The sequence below is a fragment of the Triturus cristatus genome, chromosome 1_1, assembly GCF_964204655.1.
Source record: "Triturus cristatus chromosome 1_1, aTriCri1.1, whole genome shotgun sequence".
NCBI classification, from domain to species: Eukaryota; Metazoa; Chordata; class Amphibia; order Caudata; family Salamandridae; genus Triturus; species Triturus cristatus.
In genome coordinates, this window is record NC_140579.1 from 15356395 (window position 1) to 15381420 (window position 25026).

At 49.1% G+C, this 25026-nt stretch overlaps 1 protein-coding gene across 3 annotated transcripts in view; it reads left to right on the top strand.

Moving 5' to 3' along the window:
• Positions 1 to 23315, top strand: part of DDR1 (discoidin domain receptor tyrosine kinase 1) — a 305588-nt gene extending 282273 nt beyond the window's left edge. For all 3 annotated transcript variants that reach the window (XM_085632879.1, XM_085632633.1, XM_085632714.1), the window contains 3 exons: positions 4447 to 4681; positions 7294 to 7443; positions 17499 to 23315. In XM_085632879.1, coding sequence (XP_085489005.1) covers positions 4447 to 4681; positions 7294 to 7443; positions 17499 to 17639 — 526 coding nt within the window. In that variant the 3' untranslated portion in view covers positions 17640 to 23315. The remainder of the gene's footprint in view (positions 1 to 4446; positions 4682 to 7293; positions 7444 to 17498) is intronic.
• Positions 23316 to 25026: the final 1711 nt, after the last annotated feature.

Here is a 25026-nt window from a genome sequence, read left to right on the forward strand (position 1 = left end):
AGATTTAAATATATCAAATAAAAAGAAATAAGAGAAAAGAAAGCAATGTTCGAGGCATGTGTGCTGTAGATACACATACTTTGCATAAGTCCACAATCTAGTCTTGCGCTTGGATGATTAAAAGTTGTTTTTGTTCCAAGAAGTTTTCTTTGACTCACCAGGCTTGGTGACTCTTGATGATACTGCACATGGTCATCAACTCCATTTCTAGTTTTTTCTGCCGATCGGGGTAATGTAATCACACGCGCTCCAGCTCGAGACTCCTTCGGACTCCCTTCGGTTGTCTAGTAGATCTCCACTCAACGGTATTGTATTTATTGTGTTGTTTTAACGCATTCAGAGCAATCACCTTTCTGTGTACCTTTCTCGGCCCATGGTCCACGCCCAGCTGGGCCTTTTTTCTTCACTCACACGGTCCTTCAGAGAATGGCCTGTTTATGGAACGAACTCCATTCTGCTTCTGTCTAAAGTGTCACACTAAATACCCCCATACTACCAACACGCTGTTTACAATCTATGCCTCTCGCTGGACCATCAAGAGGAAAGCTGTGAGGCCTGCAAGTCATTTCAATTAAAAAAGACTCTTCGAGATCGACGTGCTCGATGCCAAGAAATGCAGCGTAAACAAGCGTACAACGTGCCGGACATCTTCGGTCGACAGCAGGAGGAAGACGAGAAAGCATCATGTATACATGATTCTGATTCCCAGTCCGATTCCGACCAGGACTAACTCGGAAGTTCTGCCCTCGGGCTAGGCTGTGAAAGCTCGGCCTGCAGGAGGAGCCTCCACTTCCTAGACCTCTGGATCTATAACGCCTCCAACATCCGTTTCAGCACCGAAACAAAAACATATCATTGGGATCCAACCACAGCTGCACCTAAATCGAAACATCATTCACAGAAGTGTTTCACTTTCAGACTGAAATCACCACCGGAGCCGATCCTCGATGTAATGCAGGAACGACCTGATCCAAGCCTGGAATAAACAAAATAGTTGGAGTAGGCTTTCCTGTTTTCAGTTTATATTTTTAGTAAATTCTGGTGGAGTTTTCTCATTTTATTCAGTACCTTAAAAATATTATCAGTGGATACACATTTTCATGCCATTAAAAACAACAGAAACAGTGTTTTTCCGGTGTTTATGGTATGTTTTGCTTGCTTTGTGCACTGATAGTGCATGTGTATAGATAGCATGTGTACAGGGTATATGAGGTCCAAATACATTTTTACAAATCAAACTTATTGTAGTACACAATACAATACTTCTTTAGTGAGTCTTTGGTCGTGCACGCTCACTCTTTTCTTCCTTTGTAAACGCTTATCTGTGAAAAGGCCCTCTCAAGATTGGCACTTCTGACGGGCAATGCCAAAACAGCCAGTGCACAATTTCCTAACTCTGGCCGATGACATAGCTTTCCATGCCAATACTGGTGCTCCTGAAAATTGTGATTGTCTACGACATGTTCTGCAACATATACATTGAAGAGGGCCTATGCCCTCAGTTATTGAAGCGTTCAAAAATGAAGTAGTACTTTTCAAGTCTGGAGAAAATTCAGAAGGGATCTAGAACTTGTGAAGAGTACCCCAGTGAGGCTTCATTAACTTCAGATGCGATGGTTGGTGAAGGGCCATTTCTATGCACCACTGCAAGCCATTTCCCATGCATTGTAAAATAAAATTTCCTGCATTGCTCCTCAACAAGTCTTTGTTTACCAAGAATGGAAAGAATTCTAACATGGAGCATGTTGCAGTGCCAAAGTGACTGATAGTGTCGCCCCGCCCACTCTCAAGGAGATGTTTCACATCTACACCAAATACGCTGAGCACTTGGCAGTCAAGGGTGTTTTCAGACTCTAGTATTTTGATTATGTCCACTACAGCATTGATGTTTTCCTGTAATAACCTAAGAACGCACTAGACTTTAATTTTTTCACATCACTATCAATATTTGACCAAAGATCATCACATCCCGTAAACGGTCGCCACATGGATAATACGGCATTCACAGCCTCTAGGACCGAGAACCACTGGCTAAATGACTCTTTCTTTGACGCCACATAAAGCACAAAATGAGAAATATTAGCATTTTAGTTCCCGTACGTAACCAAACAGTGCACCAGAATAGACTACAAACTCAATAGCATTCTTCCTTAACTCTGAAGATTGTAAAGATGCTTTGAAGATACCATCTAGCAAGTGGCAAGGATCTCCTACAGGGAAGCACTTCAGCTCAGGTAGCGATGACAGGTCATCAAACAACTTTTTCATATACGTAGCTGAATTACTGCAAATACAAACAATATCACTCTAATCTTTATTGAACTTGGTAGGAACTTTTCCAGCAGCATTTCAAGTGACAGTGCGTTCCATGTTTACCAACGTATGGTGTTATGTTTTCACCTCTATCTCAGATGCTTGGTAACAACATTCTTTTCACATATACCTGTCACTACACCTTGCATTGAATGTTTAAAGGCTGAGGTGTTGGCAATTCACCTACAATCAATACTGACTCGCTAGAAAAGGGGGCTGATATATCAAAGAATTTCACCCATTCTCTGTCTGTGGGTAAATGTGATGGTACATATTGGGAAAGATTCTTATGAAACCAGCCATTTTACCTATCAGTGAAATCAAATGTAGCCCAAACATCAAATATGTTTTTGATATTTCCCGATTCTTTACATTTTTAAAAATAACTAAATAAGGCCTAAAACGTGTTTCAAAACACTGCATTTTTTGACCAAAGACCGCAAAACTGAAAAAAGCAGAAGGAAGAAGAGACAATATTTTAGTGACATCCCTAAACAACAAAACTCAAGCAGCTTAATCAATCAATCAGGCCTTTGTTAAGCGTGCCTACTCACCCATAAGTGTCTCAAGGCGCTGGGAGGGTGGGGTGGGGTTAGCAGGCTCCAGTCCATCAAGGGGGGGCTGTCGAAGAGCCAGGATTTGAGGTTTCTTGCGAAGATGGGGAGCGATGTTGTCTGTCTGAGGTGGAGCGGCAGGACGTTCCAGGCTTTGGCCGCGAGGAAGGAGAAGGAGCGGCCTCCCGATTTGGTCTTTCTGGTGCGGGGGACCCCGTCTTTCTTGCTGCTGCCTTGTGTAACAAAGTTGCATTGTATTGGCCCTTTCAGGAAGAAATAAAAATGACTATTTCATTCATCTTTTTCTTTCTTTGAATGGCACTTAGTTTGTGGTTGCGAAGGTGTTTTTTCAGTGTTTATATGTTTACACCGGTGATGGCTATTTTCCTTTCGTTGGGGTTTTATCAGTTATTATAGGTTTAAACCTAAAACCAGACAGCCTAATCCATGAGCGTTCGGGCTTTACTTAGGGAGATGGGGAGGACATAGAGGGCTACAGTCTTGACATTTGAGATCTTCAGGTTGTGTTGGTCATCAGCATAATGTCTCCAATCTCGGATGACTCCCTACAACCAGAGCTCCTCTCGGCAGCTTCTGGAACAGCTAGGACTGTAGATTTGGGTTGAATGAGGCTCGTTCTCAACATGCCGGAAAGTCTAATCGCTTATTTTATCTGGTTTAAGCAACAGCAGGTCTCTTCCTCAGTTCTGAGATCTGGCCCCTTCTCAAGGGAAACAGCCAAACTTCCTTACTCTTGTCAAGTCCTTTCCTCTGTGCTATGGTACAGAGCTCCTTGAAGCCAAAAGATGAACATGATAACCTGACTCACAATCCCAGCTAATAGCCAGAAACAGTGTCTGTCAGGCCAAATGGCCGTTCAGATTCACTGCCCCACTTACAATAGGGGAAGGATGCAACCAGCGGCGAGTGGGTCTACCGTGCAGTCCTTTAGGCAGAAGGGTCTCATTATATGAGGTCACTGTGGCTCTAAGGTGAAGAAGGCATTGGGTAATGGGCACGTGGTTCAGACCCCCAAGAATGCGATGATTTACCAGGGAGAGCCAGCAGTCATTATTTCTAGCTAGAGGTGCAGGTAAAAAAGATCGTACCCATGCACAGAACGAAAACTAGGCATGTAAGTTGGGCTTGCAACCTGGTGTGCATGTTTAGGAAACATATTGAGCCTGCCAGAATGTTGGATTGAGATGACTCGTAGCTTCTACACCAGAGACTGTCGAGCCTACAACGGCTTTTTACTGTGTGTTCAGTTTTTTCTTTTACCGCATCTCTAACTTCATCCTTTACATGTTTCTGTACATTATGCACTTCCCTTGTGGCTTGGCCTTCGAGATATACACATATATAAATATTATAATACATAAAAATGGCATCAATGCTTCTCCTAGAGTGCTGCGGCGCTCACTCACTAGCAGACGAGTCAAGTCTGGGGTAAAGCTGGCCTTTAAGCAGAGAGCTCAGGTGCTGTAGGTATTAAACTTGTCTTTTTCTGCCATCACCTAGTAATCTACATGTATTCCCTTTCACTCCATCTTCCCACCCCCTCTTCCTCTCTCTGCAGTTATCCCAGCCTCATTCACGTGGCTTCTCAGATCTCTTCTGGCATGAGATACTTGGCCTCTCTGAATTTTGTACACCGGGACCTGGCGACCCGCAACTGCCTAGTGGGAGAGAACAATACCATCAAGATTGCGGACTTCGGCATGAGCCGCAACCTGTACGCCGGCGACTACTACCGCATCCAGGGCCGCGCCGTGCTACCTATCCGCTGGATGGCGTGGGAGTGCATCCTTATGGTGAGGGGGAACTCACTGTCCTTCTGTCCTTCAATTCCTGTATCTCTTCCACTCGTCTGTGTTAACTTCAACCATACCTCCTCTGCCTCTCGCCCCCTGCACTCATATATTTGTGTTTAAGTCCAACCTTACCTCCTCTGCCTCTCACCCCCTGCACTCATATATTTGTGTTTAAGTCCAACCTTACCTCCTCTGCCTCTCTTCCCCTGCACTCATATACTTGTGTTTAAGTACAGCCTTACCTCCTCTGCCTCTCGCCCCCTGCACTCATATATTTGTGTTTAAGTCAAGCCTTACCTCCTCTGCCGCTCGCCCCCTGCACTCATATACTTGTGTTTAAGCCCGTCCTTACCTCCTCTGCCTCTCGCCCCCTGCACTCATATATTTGTCTTTAAGTCAAGCCTTACCTCCTCAGCCTCTCGCCCCCTGCACTCATATACTTGTGTTTAAGTCCATCCTTACCTCCTCTGCCACACTTCCTCTGCAATCATATACTTGTGTTTAAATACAGCCTTACCTCCTGCGCCTTCTCTTCCCCTGTACTCATAGCATTCTGCATACTAAGTCCAACCTTACCTCCTCTGCTTTACCCTTTATTCTTTCATTGTACTCATATACTTCTGTGTGTATAGTCCAGCCTTACCTCCTCTACCTCCTCTTCCCCTGTACTGATAAACTTCTATGTATTACGCCTGGTCTTACCTCCTGTGTCCCCTCTTCCCTTGTACTCATATATGTCTTCGAGTTAAGGCACCCCTTACTTCCTGTATCTCCATTTCCCCTTTACTTTTATACTTGTGTTGAAGACCACCCTTACTCCCTGTGTCTCCTCTTCCCCTGAACTCATATACCTCTGCGTGATAAGTTGCATCTCACCTACTCTGCCTCCTCCTCCCCTGTACCTCTTGCACTCTTGTACCTGGACTCTTGAGCTGTACCTTCTGTACCTCTTTCCGTAGTCTCTCCTCCCCTCCCAAACACGTTCATCTTCTGTTCCCTCTCTACCCCCCAGACCTGGATCTTCATCCATCTTCTCCTGTCCCTTCTTCTGTACCCTGTCCCATCTACTGTACCCTGTCCCTCCTTCTGTACCCTGTGCTTCCTTCTGTACCCTGTCGTTCCTTCTGTATCCTGTCCCATCTTCTGTACCCTGTCCCATCTTCTATGCAAATGTCCCTCCTTCTGTACCCTGTCCCTCCTTCTGTACCCTGTTCCATCTTCTATACAAATGTCCCTCCTTTTGTACCCTGCTCCACCTTCTGTACCCTGCCCCTCCTTCTGTACTCTGTCCCATTTTCTGTACCCTGTCCCATCTTCTGTACCCTGTCCAATCTTCTATACAAATGTCCCTCCTTCTGTACCCTGCCCCTCCTTCTGTACCCTGCCCCTCCTTCTGTACCCTGTCCCATCTTCTGTACCCTGTGCCATCTTCTATGCAAATGTCCCTCCTTCTGTACCCTGTCCCTCCTTCTGTACTCTGTCCCTCCTTCTGTACCCTGTCCCTCCTTCTGTACCCTGTTCCATCTTCTATACAAATGGCCCTCCTTCTGTAGCCTGTCCCTCCTTCTGTACTCTGTCCCTCCTTCTGTAGCCTGTCCCTCCTTCTGTACCCTGTTCCATCTTCTATACAAATGTCCCTCCTTCTGTACCCTGCCCCTCCTTCTGTACCCTGCCCCTCCTTCTGTACCCTGCCCCTACTTCTGTACCCTGTCCCATCTTCTGTACCCTGTCCCATCTTCTATGCAAATGTCCCTCCTTCTGTACCCTGTCCCCCCTTCTGTACTCTGTCCCTCCTTCTGTTCCCTTGTCCCTCCTTCTGTACCCTGTTCCATCTTCTATACAAATTTCCTTTCTTCTGTACTCTGCCCCACCTTCTGTACCCTGCCCCTCCTTCTGTACCCTGTCCCATCTTCTCTACCCTGTCCAATCTTCTATACAAATGTCCATCCCTCTGTACCCTGTCCCTCCTTCTGTACTCTGTCCCTCCTTCTGTACCCTGTCCCTCCTTCTGTACCCTGTCCCATCTTCTATACAAATGTCCCTCATTCTGTACCCTGCCCCTCCTTCTGTACCCTGTCCCATCTCCTGTACCCTGTCCAATCTTCTATACAAATGTCCCTCCTTCTGTACCCTGCCCCTCCTTCTGTACCCTGCCCCTCCTTCTGTACCCTGTCCCATCTTCTATGCAAATGTCCCTCCTTCTGTACCCTGTCCCTCCTTCTGTACTTTGTCCCTCCTTCTGTACCCTGTCCCTCCTTCTGTACCCTGTTCCATCTTTTATACAAATTTCCCTCCTTCAGTACTCTGCCCCACCTTCTGTACCCTGCCCATCCTTCTGTACCCAGCCCCACTTTCTGTACCCTGCCCCTCCTTCTGTACCCTGTCCCATCTTCTGTACCCTGTCCTATCTTCTATACAAATGTCCATCCTTCTGTACCCTGCCCCTCCTTCTGAACCCTGTCCCTTCTTCTTTACCTCATATTACCCATTTTATTCCACCTCAATCTCTCTCCCTATTCCTCATTCTCTCACTTTGAGTTGCTCCCTTAGCTCAATGCTGAGGCTTCTGCTTTGGGTGACACCCCGTATCCTCTTGTCTCATCTCCCCACAGGGAAAGTTCACGGCTGCCAGTGATGTGTGGGCTTTCGGGGTGACCTTGTGGGAGATCTTGATGCTGTGCAAAGAGCAGCCGTACAGCCAGCTGACCGATGAGCACGTGATCGAGAACGCAGGCGAATTCTTTCGCGATCAGGGCAAGCAGGTGAGAGAAGCATCTCCGGGTCAGCAGAGACAGAAGGGGTAATATATATATATTTGTATATATATATATATATTTTTTTTTTTTACATTGGGCCGGAGTACGAGCTTGGCAGTCGGGTTACTCAGTGACGGATATCCTGTCCGGCCAATCATAAATACCATTATATCCTATGGGATTTATATTTAAGCAGACGGGATATCAGTCACCATTGTGTCCATCAAAGGGGGCGCTCAAGAATGAGAGGAGACACACTAATATTAATTTATTCATTGATAAATGTGGTGGTCTGTGATGAGTCTGCACAAAACGTGGCAGAAGCTTACTAGAATTAGGGCCTGGTTTAGCTCTTGGCGGATGGGAGACTCCGTCACGGACTCCCCATCCGCCGTATCAAGAGTGAGTTATATTGTGTGGCAGTTGTAATACGGCGGACGGGATAACCATCACATTCGTGACACAGTCTCCCATCCGCCAAGATCTAGATCCGGCCTTCGTTTTCTATTGTCTATCAAGATTTAGGCGGTTCATCAAAGGGGGTGGGGTCAGTACAGTTTAACTTACAACTTTGGTGTTTTTTCATAATTTTGCATCAGTTGTGTCGGGCTGTTAGCGAGCTTCGCCCAGTGCAGGGATTCCAGGTTTCCTGGCATTCCCTGGTGGGCAAGGCAGCAATAAAAGGGAAAGTGTCAAAAAGCTTTGTCACCGTTTGATATCTCAGGCCCAAATTTGGCCGAAACGTGGCCCGTTCGGCCGTCTGCTGACATTTTTAAGGTTGTCCCGATTCATAGAGCGGTCACAGTTAAGAAAGGAAGGCGAAAGAAAAGTGCACATTTGCTGGTAACATTGGCATTTTATGAGGAACCTGCACTTGATTAGTGTTCGAGGCATGTAAACTTTAGATCACATGCTTTGCATATTCCTGCCTTCTAGTGTTGGGTTGATGTATCTGGCCAGAGTCCAGGCCCTGCGCCCACAGAGTGCTCTGTACTACCGATGGCCGTGCACGGCTGGTTCAGTGTCAGGGGGTTGGAGGAGAGAGCATGCACCTAGAGCTTGATCAGCAAAGCTGAAGTCTGTGTACAGCTGGTTTGGTGGCATAAAGAGGTGGCACAGGGCCATGCCAAATACCCAGACCTATCTGCACAACCCGAAGGCCGTGAATAGCTGGTTCTATGGCATAGGGTTTGACTCCCATGAGGATTGGTTTTTGGCTTGGTCCAGGCACTGTACTCAGAGGACAGTGCCCACGGCTGAGGACAGCTTGTTTAGAGGCACAAGTCTGGTGCGGAGACTGACTGTAGGCCAGGCCCCACTCCCAGCCCTCCCATTACAATATTTTAAAAAGTTAGAATAACTAAGCACTTACAAATAGTGTATGTTCGCCGTTCACATGATGGGTTAGGCTCACGCCACCATGCACATCCAAAGGTCGTATGTATCTAAATCAGTGATCTAGCAGATGGCTGGCTTATTACCCGGCTGTAGGGCTTGTCTTCCAAGAGCATTGCATACAGTAGAAGTCCATACACCACCTGTCCAGAGGCACAAAAACCGGTGCAGTGCAGGGCTCTACAGAGGCCCTACAGCTGCATGGCAGCCATGCACAGTGGGGTTTTGTCTTGCGGTGCATTGTCTGCACAAGAGGTTTGGTGTAAGGCCTGGTGTTAGCTTCTGTAGACCCTGCAGTGACCCCCCATCCCTCCTCCCCATTCCTGGCCACAGCCAAAGGTCTGTGAAAACATACTGTGTGCTACTGTTTAGGAAAGAGAGCATAGCTACAAATTAATGCACTGTTACGAAAAGAATTCAAGCTTTGCACATGTTTGTACTGATTATGAAATCTATCTTAAGATTGTACATTACCGCAGTAGATATGAAAAGCCTTATGGCGTGGCACATGGATGTACTCATTCTAAAGCGCCTTATGGCGTGGCACATGGATGCACTCATTCTAAGGCACCTTATGGCGTGGCACATGGATGCACTCATTCTAAAGCGCCTTATGGCATGGCACATGGATGCACTCATTCTAAGGCGCCTTATGGTGTGGCACATGGATGCAGTCATTCTAAGGTGCCTTATGGTGTGGCACATGGATGCACTCATTCTAAAGCGCCTTATGGTGTGGCACATGGATGCACTCATTCTAAAGCGCCTTATGGCGTGGCACTTGGATGCACTCATTCTAAAGTGCCTTATGGTGTGGCACATGGATGCACTCATTCTAAGGCGCCTTATGGCGTGGCACATGGATGCACTCATTCTAAAGCGCCTTATGGTGTGGCACATGGATGCACTCATTCTAAAGTGCCTTATGGTGTGGCACATGGATGCACTCATTCTAAAGCGCCTTATGGCGTGGCACATGGATGCACTCATTCTAAAGCGCCTTATGGCGTGGCACATGGATGCACTCATTCTAAAGTGCCTTATGGTGTGGCACATGGATGCACTCATTCTAAGGCGCCTTATGGCGTGGCACATGGATGCACTCATTCTAAAGCGCCTTATGGTGTGGCACATGGATGCACTCATTCTAAAGTGCCTTATGGTGTGGCACATGGATGCACTCATTCTAAAGCGCCTTATGGTGTGGCACATGGATGCACTCATTCTAAGGCGCCTTATGGCGTGGCACATGGATGCACTCATTCTAAAGCGCCTTACGGTGTGGCACATGGATGCACTCATTCTAAAGTGCCTTATGGTGTGGCACATGGATGCACTCATTCTAAAGCGCCTTATGGCGTGGCACATGGATGCACTCATTCTAAAGCGCCTTATGGCGTGGCACATGGATGCACTCATTCTAAAGTGCCTTATGGTGTGGCACATGGATGCACTCATTCTAAGGCGCCTTATGGCGTGGCACATGGATGTACTCATTCTAAAGCGCCTTATGGCGTGGCACATGGATGCACTCATTCTAAAGCGCCTTATGGCGTGGCACATGGATGCACTCATTCTAAAGCGCCTTATGGTGTGGCACATGGATGCACTCATTCTAAGGCGCCTTATGGTGTGGCACATGGATGCACTCATTCTAAAGTGCCTTATGGTGTGGCACATGGATGTACTCATTCTAAAGCGCCTTATGGCGTGGCACATGGATGCACTCATTCTAAGGCGCCTTATAGCGTGGCACATGGATGCACTCATTCTAAAGCGCCTTATGGTGTGGCACATGGGTGCACTCATTCTAAAGCGCCTTATGGTGTGGCACATGGATGCACTCATTCTAAAGCACCTTATGGTGTGGCACATGGGTGCACTCATTCTAAAGCGCCTTATGGTGTGGCACATGGGTGCACTCATTCTAAAGCGCCTTATGGTGTGGCACATGGATGCACTCATTCTAAAGCACCTTATGGTGTGGCACATGGGTGCACTCATTCTAAAGCGCCTTATGGTGTGGCACATGGATGTACTCATTCTAAAGCGCCTTATGGCGTGGCACATGGATGCACTCATTCTAAAGCGCCTTATGGTGTGGCACATGGATGCACTCATTCTAAGGCGCCTTATGGCGTGGCACATGGATGCACTCATTCTAAGGCGCCTTATGGCGTGGCACATGGATGCACTCATTCTAAGGCGCCTTATGGTGTGGCACATGAATGCACTCATTCTAAGGCGCCCTATGGTGTGGCACGTGGATGCACTCATTCTAAAGCGCCTTATGGCGTGGCACATGGATGTACTCATTCTAAGGCGCCTTATGGTGTGGCACATGGGTGCACTCATTCTAAAGCGCCTCATGGTGTGGCACATGGATGCACTCATTCTAAGGCGCCTTATGGCGTGGCACATGGATGCACTCATTTTAAAAAGCATTACTGTGTTGCATGTCCATGTACTAAATATGAAACAAGTTGTTCGAGGCATATGAGCTGCAGATTGTACACTTAGCATAGGTCGCCATCTGGTGTTGGGCCCGGATGTTTGCAGTTTGTTTTTCTTCTTGGACCGTCTTTGGAAGTCACGAGTTTGGTGACTCCTCCTTCGGTCCGTACTGCGCATGGGCTTCGGCTCCATCCTCAGATTGTTTTTTTTCCGCCATCGGGCTCGGATGTGATACTTCGTGCTCCGGCTTCGAACTTCTACGGTTCCAGCCTCGACGGAAAATCCTCGATTCTTCGAGTTTCCTTCATAATCTTCATCTCTCGAAGCGGCACTTTCTCCATCCCGTACATCGACACCGGCCTTCGGGCCCTCCGCGACTCCGGTCCCGGCCGATGGAAAGGACTCCGTTCAAAAAGTGCCCAAAATGTGGGTCTAAATTCCCCCACACCGACCTCCATCAGGTGTGTAACCTTTGCCTCTCCCCGGAACACGAGGCTAGAGACTGCCCCGCCTGCAAGTCTTTTCGATCGAAGAAGACCATCCGAGATCGAAGAGCTCGACGCACCATGGCGCACTCATCCTCTGCAGCTCCACCGGACATCTTCGGAGACGACGCCGAAGCTTCGGGGCAAACACACACCGAACAGGAGGAGGACATCGTCAGCGCTTCCGAGGCCGACGACTCCGACGTGGAGGACGTCACACCAGGACAGCGGGCCGTGAGTACTATGCCCCCTCCCAACCCCGCGCCGAAAACCAAAGAGACTCAGGTTACTCCCTCGCCTGCCGGCCTGGGCAAAACCAAAACCAAAGCCTCGATCACCCCACCTTCGGGCCCGGTGTCGAAGCCCCCAAAGTCTCACGGCTGCTCGGGATCGAGCCAGCCGACGCCCGGTGCCGAGAAACACCATCCGGCACCGAAGCCTGCAAAATCCATCCACTCCGAAACCACCGGTGCCGAAGCCTGGACACTCGGTGCCGACCAAACACAAACACAAATCTGTCGGCACCGATGCTCCGGCGCCGAAGCATCATTCGACGGCGAAACACACGGAGACCTCAAAAAAGCATGGCGTACACAGACCATCGAAACCCCCGGTTCCGAAATCACCGGTGCCGACAGACGACGCGGCGCCATTGGCTCTGTTTACACCAGACCCTTTACAAAAGACTTTGTCCAGAGATCCAAAGACTGGCCTTTTGACTGTAATTACCAAGAAACGACGCCTTGAGGCTCCGGCTCCTCCTCCTCCACCCAAAAGGAAGGACTCTGCTACTTTTCCCCTCAGAGTGCCCTCCCCACTGCCACCCCCCCCTTCCTCCTCCACCCCTTCCACCTCACAGGTCTCCGCCACCTTTACCTCACTACGATCCGGCCCCATCCCCAGATCCGGATGACGGGGACCCGGACAATTACCCGGCGGACGCCCCAATGGATCCCACTCCACCAGGGACCCCAGATCCATGGGAGGATTACAATAATCCTGATATACCCAATGTACCTCAAGACGACCTATACCCATCAAGGCCGTCTCCTCCAGAGGACTCTTTAGGGTTTCATCATTTAGTGCAGAGAGCAGCACACTACCATGGGGTGGACATGCACAGTGAACCAGTGGAAGAAGACTTCCTACTGGATACATTTGATATACAAGACAAATCCACTTCCATTTTACCCATGCTTAAGGGTGTCACCAAGCACGCTACAGAGGTGTTCAAAGACCCTGTCAGAGCCAGAGTACTGAACCCTAGAATAGAGAAGAAGTACAAGGCGGCACCCACAGACCCTGCATACATCAAGGGCCCTGCTCCCCTAGATTCCCTAGTTGTCTCCACAGCTAGAAAGCGGGCTAACTCCCAATCCTCAGGAGATGCCCCACCGCCAGACAAGGAATCTAAACTTCTGGATGCGTCTGGTAAACGCACCGCCTACCAAGCTGCAAACATGTGGCGTATTGCAAACACCCAAGCACTGCTTGCGCGATATGATAGAGCACACTATGACGAACTAGAGGCTCTTATGCAGCACCTTCCAGAAAAATACAAGCGCCAAGCTCATGACCTGATACAGGAGGGTAAACTAATTACAAACACCTCCATTAAGTGTGCCCTCGATGCAGCCGACACTGCCTCTAGAGCCATCAATACCAGTGTCCTGCTTCGTCGCCATGCCTGGCTCAGGATCTCAGGGTTCAAACCTGAAGTCCAGGCATCCATACTCAATCACACCTTTGACCAGCAAACACTCTTCGGGCCAAAAGTAGACGAAGCGCTGGAAAAGATGAAAAAAGACACAGACACAGCAAAGTCTATGGGGGCACTCCAAACACAAACCTCTAAGCGTTCCTTTCGACGCTCGTCCTTTCGTGGCACAGGCAGAGGCTCCTCCACCGATAATGCCTCTACCTCCTACAAATCCCCTCCTCAAAATACCTTTTCAAAGGGCAACCAAAGGGGTGGTTACAGAGGCAACAACAATAAAGGCAGGGGCAAAACCACACAACACCCGTTCTGCCACTCCACCCGCACAATGACTCCCCTCCGCTCCCCCCAGACCATTCCACTCCGGTCGGGGGCAGACTACAAGATTTTATCCACGTATGGGAGTCCATAACATCGGACAAATGGGTGACCCAAATAATTCGGTCAGGGTACTGTCTCGAGCTAACATCTACCCCACCCAATATCCCACCAAGGCACCGTCCAATGTCTCAAGAACATTCCACACTGCTCAAACAAGAGGTTCTCTCACTCCTCCAAAAACACGCTATAGAGCAGGTACCCGTCAATCAACGAAATCTAGGGGTCTACTCCCTATATTTCTTAATACCAAAGAAAGACGAGACCCTCAGACCCATTCTGGACCTCCGGCCTCTAAATGCCTACATACATTCAGACCATTTTCACATGGTCACCCTACAACAAGTCCTCCCACTCCTCTGCCAGGGAGACTTTCTCACAACCCTGGATCTGAAAGACGCATACTTTCACATTCCAATACACCCCTCTCACAGGAAATACCTCAGGTTCGTGGTGGACGGGCAACATTACCAATTCAAGGTTCTCCCCTTCGGGGTCACCACTGCACCACGGGTGTTTACCAAATGCCTAGCAGTAGTAGCAGCACACCTCAGACGTCAACACATTCACGTCTTCCCTTACTTAGACGACTGGCTGATAAAAGCCGCGTCCTACCACCGATGCGTGCAACATACAAACAGCACCATCCAACTGCTTCATCAGCTAGGCTTCACGGTGAACTACCAAAAGTCCCACCTCATACCATCTCACACAAAGCAATATCTCGGGGCCACTATAGACACCTCCAAAGGTATTGCCTATCCAAACTCAGCCAGAATCACAAGCATTCAAGCCTTACGCAAAACATTCCTTCCTCAGCACTCTCTTCCAGCAAGAGTGTTTATGAAGCTCATAGGAATGATGGCGTCTTGCATCTTCATAGTGCCCCATGCAAGACTCCACATGCGTCCACTTCAGGAGTGGCTAGCACAACAGTGGAACCAGGCCCAGGGTCAGCTGACGGATCTGGTGTTGGTGGACGGCCGCACACATCACTCTCTGCAGTGGTGGAACACCACAAACCTTTCCAAAGGACGGCCGTTCCTGGACCCGGTTCCTCAAGTGACTCTAACAGCGGACGCATCGCTCTCCGGCTGGGGAGCGCACCTCCTACACCTCACAATGCAAGGTCTATGGACGCCACAGCAAAAAACGCTCCACATCAACCATCTGGAGCTTTTGGCGATCTTTCTAGCCCTGAAATCTTTCCAAAAACAGATTTCAGGCAAAGCAGTCCTCATTCGAACAGACAACATGACTGCGATGTATTATATACAGAAACAGGGGGGGACACACTCTCCCCAGCTCTCCCGCTTAGCCCAGAGCATATGGAGATGGGCAATTCCCCAAAACATCTTTCTCCTGGCACAGCATGTTCCAGGCGTACAAAACACCATAGCAGATCTGCTCAGCAGACAGACGCAACAACTACACGAATGGGAACTGCATCCACAAGTTCTTCACCCATTCTTCCAACAGTAGGGGCATCCTCAGATAGACCTCTTCGCCACCCACGAAAACAAAAAATGCCCAAGCTTCGCCGCCAGATACCCACACCCATTGTCCAAGGGCAATGCGATATGGATGAACTGGTCAGGCAGATTTGCATACGCCTTTCCACCTCTCCCACTAATTCCATTAGTGGTCAGGAAACTACAACAGCACTCCCTCACACTCATTCTGGTAGCTCCAACATGGGCCAGGCAGCCGTGGTACACCACGCTACTACAACTATCAGTGGTACCACATCAAAAACTGCACCTGTCCCCATGCCTCCTAACCCAGAACCATGGAGAAATCAGGCACCCGGACGCAGCTCAGCTCAACCTGGCGATCTGGCTCCTGAAATCTTAGAATTCGGATACCTTAACCTTCCCCCTGATTGCATGAACATCATCATGGAAGCCAGACGTCCTACCACTAGAGCATGCTATGCCGCAAAGTGGAAAAGATTTGTAATGTACTGCCGTAACAATACAATCAACCCTTTAGATGCATCCATACAGCACATCATATGCTATCTGCTCCATCTTCACAGGTGTAACCTGGCATATTCATCCATACGCCTACACCTAGCAGCGATCGCTGCCTATCTACAAAACAGGCAGCATTTATCACTCTTCAGAGTGCCCGCTATTAAAGCCTTCATGGAAGGCCTTAAACGAGTAATTCCTCCCAGGGCACCACCTTCCCCTGTATGGAATCTAAATTTAGTTCTTACACGACTAATGGGTCCACCCTTCGAACCAATGCACAAATGTGAGCTACAGTTTCTCACCTGGAAAACAGCTTTCCTTGTAGCTATCACTTCCCTTAGAAGGGTTGGTGAAATACAAGCGTTCACCATACAGGAACCCTTCCTACAAATACATCACAGCAAGGTCATACTTCGCACAAATCCGAAGTTTCTGCCCAAAGTCATTACCCCCTTCCACCTCAATCAATCGGTGGAATTACCTGTCTTCTTTTCGCAACCCCAATCTGTTGCGGAAAGGGCCTTACACACACTTGATGTGAAAAGGGCGTTGCTATACTACATACAAAGAACGCAACCCTTCAGGAAGACTAAACAATTGTTCGTTTCCTTCTCTCCACCACATAAAGGCAACCCCATTTCAAAATCAGGGATAGCTAGGTGGATTGTAAAATGCATACACATTTGCTATCAGAAGGCAAAAAGAACATTATCTGTTCCCCCTAAAGCCCACTCTACAAGAAAGTTAGGGGCTTCTATGGGTTTTCTAGGGAATATACCCTTAGATGACATCTGCAAGGCAGCCACATGGTCTACACCGCACACCTTCACAAAACACTACTGTGTAGATGTGCATTCCAAGCAGCAAGCTAGGGTGGGCCAGGCTGTACTAAAGACACTTTTTCAAACAGCTGCAACGGATACCGGTGGTCGCCGCTAAGGTTGGGTACTGCTATATAATCTATGCTAAGTGTACAATCTGCAGCTCATATGCCTCGAACGGAATATGCTACTTACCAGTATGCATCTGTTCTTGGCATGTAGAGCTGCAGAGTTGTACACGCCCACCCGCCTCCCCGGCTACCTGTATCCGTTCCAGTACATCTTATTTAGATACAACACACATGGGTTTCTCACTATGATTACCAAGCTCCATCATTTCCCTGTTGGCGAAAAACAATCTGAGGATGGAGCCGAAGCCCATGCGCAGTACGGACCGAAGGAGGAGTCACCAAACTCGTGACTTCCAAAGACGGTCCAAGAAGAAAAACAAACTGCAAACATCCGGGCCCAACACCAGATGGCGACCTTAAGCTAAGTGTACAACTCTGCAGCTCTACATGCCAAGAACAGATGCATACTGGTAAGTAGCATATTCCTTACCAATACACATTGATGCACTAATTCTAAAAAGCCTTTTAGTGTTGCACTTTGATGCACTAATTGTAACAAGTGTTACAGTGTTGCACATTGATGTACAAGCTATGAAAGAATTGTGTACTAATTCTAAAGCGTGTTACTGTGTTGCACCTTGATAGATGAGCTGTGAGACATTGATGGACGTGCATGTGGTATGTACCCTGCTTCCAAATGTCTCTCTTTTTCCCCTGGTCTGGTTCTCTGCTCCATACTGTAACAATCCTCTTGTTTCCTTCAGATCTACCTGAGCCGCCCGTCTGTCTGTCCACAAGCCCTCTATGAGGTGATGCTCAGCTGCTGGTGTCGCGACGCCAAGGATCGGCCGTCCTTCCAGCAGATCCACCAGTTCCTGATGGAAGACGCTATGAACATGGTGTAACTCCTGCAAGTGGGCAGCCCTGGGATCGTCCCTTCGTGCCTGGTCGCCATGATCGCATGATGGAGAGATAATATCCACGGACTCTTCCACGACCCCCTGACTGAATCTCTGCTTGAACTTTCCTAGCAGTAGCTGTAGAACCTTCTAGATCTCTTGCTAGTAGGATGCCCTCTGGGGCTCAAGAGATATGCACTGGACCTTGCCAGACGTGTGGTTGGACCAGTCGCCAACCACCTGCCGTGGTGCTTCGAGGCACGGAAACCTACTGTGTATCTTAACTCTGCTGGGAACACTGGAAATTTAGTGTGGGATCACTGGAATATATATACACCTCATGAAGTCACACATGTGCATGCTCGGAAAACGGGTGGTCTACGGTGGTGGGATCTGTAACAAGCCCGCCCAGCAGGAGCTTGGGTGAGCCAACCCTTGGGGCACTGTTCTTAATCTGCTGTCTTTTCCTGTCTCTAAAACTGGAAGCCCCAGGGCCTTGTGTGAGCAGCTAACAGAGAAAGAAACTGTAATGGGATGCTCCAAGGAAAACCCCTACCCCTCCCCTTCTGACCCCCAACACTGCCCCCCCCCCTGGTGCTTCTCATACTGAGAATCATTCAGTCTCCTGGAGCCCCGACCCACGGGGCCACTGTTTCCTTCAAGCTTCGCATGTTGTACAAGCACTGGATGTAAATATGATGCAGGTCTGGCTGGGGTGACAGGACATGCAGGCTGGGCGGAGAGGTAGCAGAAAAAGATGAGGGGACCTGGGCGCTTGGTGGAGTATAAGTCGAGCACTGGCATCGTTTCCTGGGTTCGGAGTGTCGCGGTGTCATCAGAATCTGCTGCACCGAAACTGAGGCTCGCCGTAGAGATTCGATGGAGCAGCCAATGAAACAGGCTATGCGCAGTGTTGAAGCGTGCTTCTCTTGAAAGACGTCTGTGTGCCGTGGGCAAATGTAACACCTGAACCATGCATCTCCTGAATGACATTAGAGTACCGTGGGCTTAAGTGACGCCTGAAGCGTGCTGCTCCTGAATGATCTTAGCGTGCTGCAGGCACATGTAACACTTCAAGCGTGCTTTTCCTGAATGACCTTAGCATGCCGTGGGCACATGTAACATCTGGAGCGTGCTGCTCCTTAATGACCTAAGCGTGCCTCAAGCACATGTAACACCTGAAACATATTGCTCCTGAAAGACATTAGTATGCTGTAATGCCTGAAGTGTGCTGTTCCTGAATGACCTTAGCGTGTTCTGGGAACATGTAACCCCTGAAGCGCACTGCTCCTGAAAGACCTCAGTGTCCTGTGGCCACATGCTAACACCTGAAGCATGTTGCTCCTGAACGACGTTCGCGTGCTGCGGGCACATGCAATGCCTGAAGCGTGCTGTTCCTGAATGACCTTAGCGTGCCTCAAGCACATGTAACACCTGAAGCATGTTGCTCCTGAAAGACCTTAGCGTGCCTTGAGCACATATAACACCTGAAGTGTGCTGCTCCTGAATAACCTTAGCGTGCCGCAGGCACATGTAGTGGCTGAAGCGTGCTGCTTCCAAAAGTCCTGAGCGTATCACGAGCGCATGTAACCCACAGCCTCAGCATTGCAGAGGAAGGAGAGCCCTCGCTTCTGTCCATCTCATGCAGAGTAGGCACATGAACCCCTCTTCCGGCACAATCAGAAAGAATGCCTCCCAAGGCGCCTCGTAGGCTGCAGCTTCATTTCTTTAAGTGCCAAAAACCCTACTAACTAAATCCAGCGCTGTCATGTCCCACTCAGGATATTAATCTGGTCAATGGAGCAGCTGTTTGGGGGGCAGGAAGGGTGTGTACAAGGAGGAGAAACCTCATGATACTCTGGCGCTCAGCCTCCCACCTGCACCGTTCCCTCATCACCAGCACAGGAGCCTCCTGGCTAAGGCGCTTGGCACTGTGCCCTGGAAGAACTCTGAGTATCTGTGGCACTGGGATCATGGTGGCATCAGAATGTGATCCCACTACTGCCTTGAAGATCGTCTGCAGCCAGTGCAAGATCACACAAGTACTCGATCAATAGAGAGACAACTAATAATGATGCATTTGGCGAGTAAACTAGCAGAAAGGGGGGGACAGAGGATGGTTCCTGTCACCTGCCCTTAGCCGCTCTCTGCCCGGCCAATCAGCTGCTGTTCCTGAATATTCTCAGATGAGCACCCGAACTGGAGCCATGACACTCCCTGTAAGGCCACAGCAGGCCTACCTCTCCTTTGGCTAACATAGGCTCCTGGCTTGGACTAGCAGAACGTACAAGGGCATGCCAGCTGGGCTTGGGCTAGCAGAACGCACAGGGGCACGCCAACTGGGCTCGCTTCTGGTGGGCTTATGCAGACTCTGGGCATGGACTAGCAGAACCCACAAGGGCACTCCAGTTTCTGATGGGCTGATCCAGGCTCTTGGCTTGAGTGTGTGGCACTCTCTGTAGGGCCTACCCTGGGTTGCATGTGAGTTGATGTGAGTTTTTCTCTCAATGACAAGCTCGAGCCCTGTCTCTGATCAGGTCCGTAAACTCTGCTGCTGTATCGGTGAGTTCATGGATCTGGGGTAAGGCCCCACAGGGGTCTGCTTCTTATTGGGCTCAAACAGACGACTTGATGAGAAGCCCATGGCTCTGGAGTGGGACTCTAAGGGGTCCGGTGGCTTAGTAGACTAATGCATCCATTGTAGGGGGCTGGGTTTGACCCCATTGTCAAACCCAGCACTGGATGAACCTAACCATTTAAAACTCAATCCAGGCAAGACCGAACTAGTTCTGACAGGGAATAGCCAGATCCTCTGGGGCCCACACTACTGGCCAACGGAACTCGGGTCCCCCCCCGTTCCCTCCTCCTCTGTTGAAAGCCTAGGGGTCGCCATAAATGACGATCTCTCACGAAGATCTCAAGTTGGTGCAGTGGTCTCGACCTGCTTCTTTCAGTTGCGCAAAATTAGGAAGATCAGTCATTTGCTCACTCACGCAGCACTGATACAGGTCGTACTATCACGCCTAGATTATGCCAACTCATTTTACCTCGGAATGCCACTGTCTTTAATCAAACGACTCCAGATGGTCCAGAACCAAGCAGCGAGACTGATCCGCCAGCAACCCAGATGGCACTCTGCCAACCGTTGCCACAAAAACTAAGAAAACTCCACTGGCTCCCCATTTCCCAACGCGCGGCCTTCAAGACGGGTTGCCTAATTTTTAAGTCTCTATACTGCCGAAGCCCTAAATTTATCAACTGCCTATTATTTAGGTACACCCCCTCCCGCAACCTGCGCTCAGCCCATTATCAGCCACTAACCACCCCTGCCTTCAAGTTAAAACGCCAGGGAGGACACAGGTTTGCTTCCTTGGCCCCCAAATTGTGGAATTCCTTTCCACTGGAGATCAGATCATGCAATAATCTTCTGAGCTTCAGGAAAATGCTCAAGACATGGCTGTTTGTGCAGGCTCACGAGTAACCTCATCCTATGGTCCGACACACTCCAGAGTTAGCTCCATGAAACCGCCATGTGCGCTTTAGAAATTCATAACATAACATCCTTCTGAGGTCAACAATGTTATTCTGCGCCACAATACCCTTTGAGGTGAACGTGTGCTGTACAAATACACGTTATGTTAATGGGGTTGACTTCCTATGGGGCTCCCCCAGACTTGTAGTGGAGTCCATTGCACTGGAGTAGGGCGCCTTTGAACCTGCTTCATATCCGCTCCTACAGACTCCTGACTTGGGGGTGAGCCCATGGCACTGGAGAAGGGCCCCAATGGGGTCTGCTTCTCACACAGGCTCCTCAGTAGGGCCTGTACCTCGGACCGCACACGGCTCTGTTTCAATCCCAGGATAAAGTGTCTTAGACCAAAGGGGTGGGGTGTTATGGGACGCTGCTGGCCTCTGCTTCTCCTGGCCTGTCACAAAGTGAATCTCTGGTCGCCGGAAGTGCCCCAGTTGTATCCCGTTGCTGGCAATGGGACGTACAAGGATATGATGAATGGTGTTGGTTTTTTAAATCTTTATTTTGTATTATTTTTTCTGGAATGTTGGTGCTGGTGGTCGCCTGAATAGGTAGGAGCAGAAATGAAAAGACTATTGCCAGTCACAGCTGGGACAGACTGGGCAGGGGCTCCCCCTTTGCCCATTCAGTCCTTGGTCTCTCTCTGCCAGTCTTGACTCCTGGGATGAGCCCTACTGTCCTTCAACAGGATGCCAAGGGTAGGCGTGGCCTCAGTTAAGTCACCGCTGGAGAAAGAGTCAGTCGTCAACACTAATGCTGTGTACAGCTCTGACGAAAGCATGGGCTATGGGACAGCAGAGCAGCATGTGGACATCAGAGTGGGAGACGAGTGAGCATGGGAGGGAGGGGAAGAGAGTGAGAATGAGTGAAAGAGAGGATGAGAGTGAGTGTGTGCAAAAGCAAGCGTGAGAGAAAAAGGATAAACACTGAGAAGGGAGACAGAAGAAGCGAGAGAAAGCTCGTCTGTAAAAACGAAACAAGAAAGAGTGTGTTATGTTTCATTTGCTATGTCATTGTTTGTTATGTTTGTTTTTTATGTTTTGTTATGTTTTTTATGCTATGTTTATTTGCAATGTGCACTATCACCCGCAAGTGTACCCTGGCGCTGAGCATGTGTGGGTGCCGAGCCCTGCCTAGGGTAGGTTGATTAATCACCCGTGAGTGTATCCAGGTGCTGAGCCGGTGAATGGCTCTAGCCTTGCCTGGGGTAGGTTAGCTAGTCGAAAAGCTAGGTCTTCAGCTTCTTGTGGAATTTAAGAAGAGAGGAGACGCTGATGCGGAGTGGATGGCTGCCCCATGCTTTATGAAAATGTAAGAGAAAGCTTGTCCTCCTGATCTGGTTCTGTGTGTGCGTGTGGTCTCTGTGTGAGCATGAGATTGGGAGTTAAAGAAAGAGAATGGGTGTGAAAAGGTGAGTGAGTGAGTGAAAGTTGAAGATTACAGAAGCGGAATAAGAGTGTGCAAATAAAACTGTTATTTGGCTGAAGTTGAACAAATGAGGAGACAAAGGAAGCAACTGAGGGAGAGACTGGTGAGAGGAGGTAAGAAACAGTGGGTCAGAGGTGGAAGCGTCTGAGATCATGAAAGCAAGAAGAAAGAAGGGAAAGAAAAGGCAGAAAGGAGAGTGAGAGACAGATCCTGGGGAGATGCAGCGATGGACTGAGAGAAGTGCAGGGACTGGGCGGGACAGCTTGTATATCACAAGAGGCAGAGAGCTGTGCCAGTCTGTACTGCCCCCATCCCACCTTCTACTACTGACTCCCTGTGCCATCTTCTGATGGCTCCGGGTGCTGGCATCCTGCCCCCCTGTGCCGGCCTCTTGCCCCTCTGTTCCAGTCTTTACTGCCCTTGCTTCCTGCCTCTTGCCCCCTCGTGCCAGTCTCTACTGCCCCTCGGGCCTGCCTCTGTTGCTCCCTGTGCCAGTCTAGGAAGCCCGGCGTGTGCTAGGCGTGTTGTAATGAATTCTGTTCACTTCACATTTTGTTCTTTGATTTTTGGATGTTACACCTGCTGATGTTTGTATTTGTTTCCTAAGACCCAGGATGTGTATATATTTGAGATGGAAAGAGTAAGATTTTGACATTAATATATGATGCTGTTCTTCGCTGTGCCTCCCCCTAGGTGTTAATAAAGCTTAGTGTTTTCTTTAACCTGCCGTTGTTTCCTTTCTCCCATCTCTTCGTCTTTCTTCTGTTAGTCCACAGGAAGGGAAATTATTAGTTTGAGGCATATGAGCTGTAGATCATATGCTTATGCATAGATCACCATCTAGTGTTGGGTCCGGATGTTACAACTTCCTTTTTGTTAGAAGAAGTCTTTCCAGTCACGAGGTAAGTGACTCCTCCTTTCGGTGATAGTGCGCATGGGCATCGACTCCATCCTTAAATAGTTTTTTTCCGCCATCGGGTTCGGATGTTTATTGCTGCGCTCCAGTTCGGCACCGTTTCTCGAACCCCTTCAACACGCAATCCATACCCTCAACGGTATTGTTATCAACCGCGATTCTACATTCGTCGCATATCGTCTCCACTGTAAAATCTTCGATCGGAAAACTCGTGGAAGGCCATTGGGCCGACTCACGCCGCCTGCTCTAGCAGTTGATGGAACAGACTTCTTTCAAGTTATGTCCCGGGCCTCGTGCTAAGTTTCCATGCACCGACTTGCATGAACTGTGCAACCTCTGTCTGTCCCCAGAACACGATGAGAAAGACTGCAACGCGTGTCGATCGTTCAGATCGAAAAAGACTGCTCGTAATCATCGGGCTCAACGTCACGAAATGCAACAGCAAAGCGGCTCCGCACCGTACATCTTCGGCGAAGAGTCCGACTCCGATGATCATGCCCAAGGAGCCGAAGAAGAAGAACATATCTCCGTGTCCGAGGACGACTCAGACATCAAAGAAGAGGAGCAAGTTAGTCTGGGTCAGCATACCGTGAGTAAAGACAACCCCTTGCCCCCCAACAACCTAAGACAAAGGTTCCGGTCCCTCCTTTGCCTTCGGGCCAAGGTCGGCACCGACAAAAACTTTCAGACGCCCCGCCTTCGGGCCCGGTCCTGAAACATAAAAAAAAGCCCTCCGGTTTGGGCTCGAACCCACCCCATCTCGGTGCCACCCTAACACCTTCGGAACCGAAACACAAGTCTAAGCCGACACCACCAGTGCCGAGAGGCTCAGAGCCGAAACCTTCAGTGCCGAAACAGGCAACCAAGGATAAAGACACTCTGTCGAAAGAGTCTCGGTCCGATCACTCCATTTCGGATCCGAAACAGAAGTTGATGATTCATCCTGATACAGGGCATATTAAGGCCACTCTACACAAAAAGAGGAAATTAGACCTACCAGAGGACTACCACATTCCTCTAAAGAAGAAAAGTGTGGGTACTAACCCTTCCCCTCCTTACATTACACCTACTTCTCCTACTAATCCTAATTTACTTAATTCACCTGAAAATTCACCACCAACTTCACCTAACCCACAAGATGATGGGGATGGAGATGGGGATGACAATCCAGATCCCCCACAGGACACTGATCCTTGGCAGGACTATCACACTGATCCAGAGGAAGATAATGATCCAGATTTGTACCCCGCCAGACCCTCCCCGCCAGATGACAACATTGGGTACATTGAGCTGCTCAATATCACGGGACATTAGAGCAGGATTTCCTCTTTGAGACCCCTAGCTCCTCTCAGAGAGTCACTCATACATCACCCGTGCTCAAAGGCACGTTAAACCATACTGAGACCATTTTCAAAGACCGCGTCAGGGCAGGAATTATTACTCTTAGGGTGGAGAAAAAATATAAGCCTGCACCACCGAACCTACATACATCAAGGGCCAGTTAACCGTTAGAATCC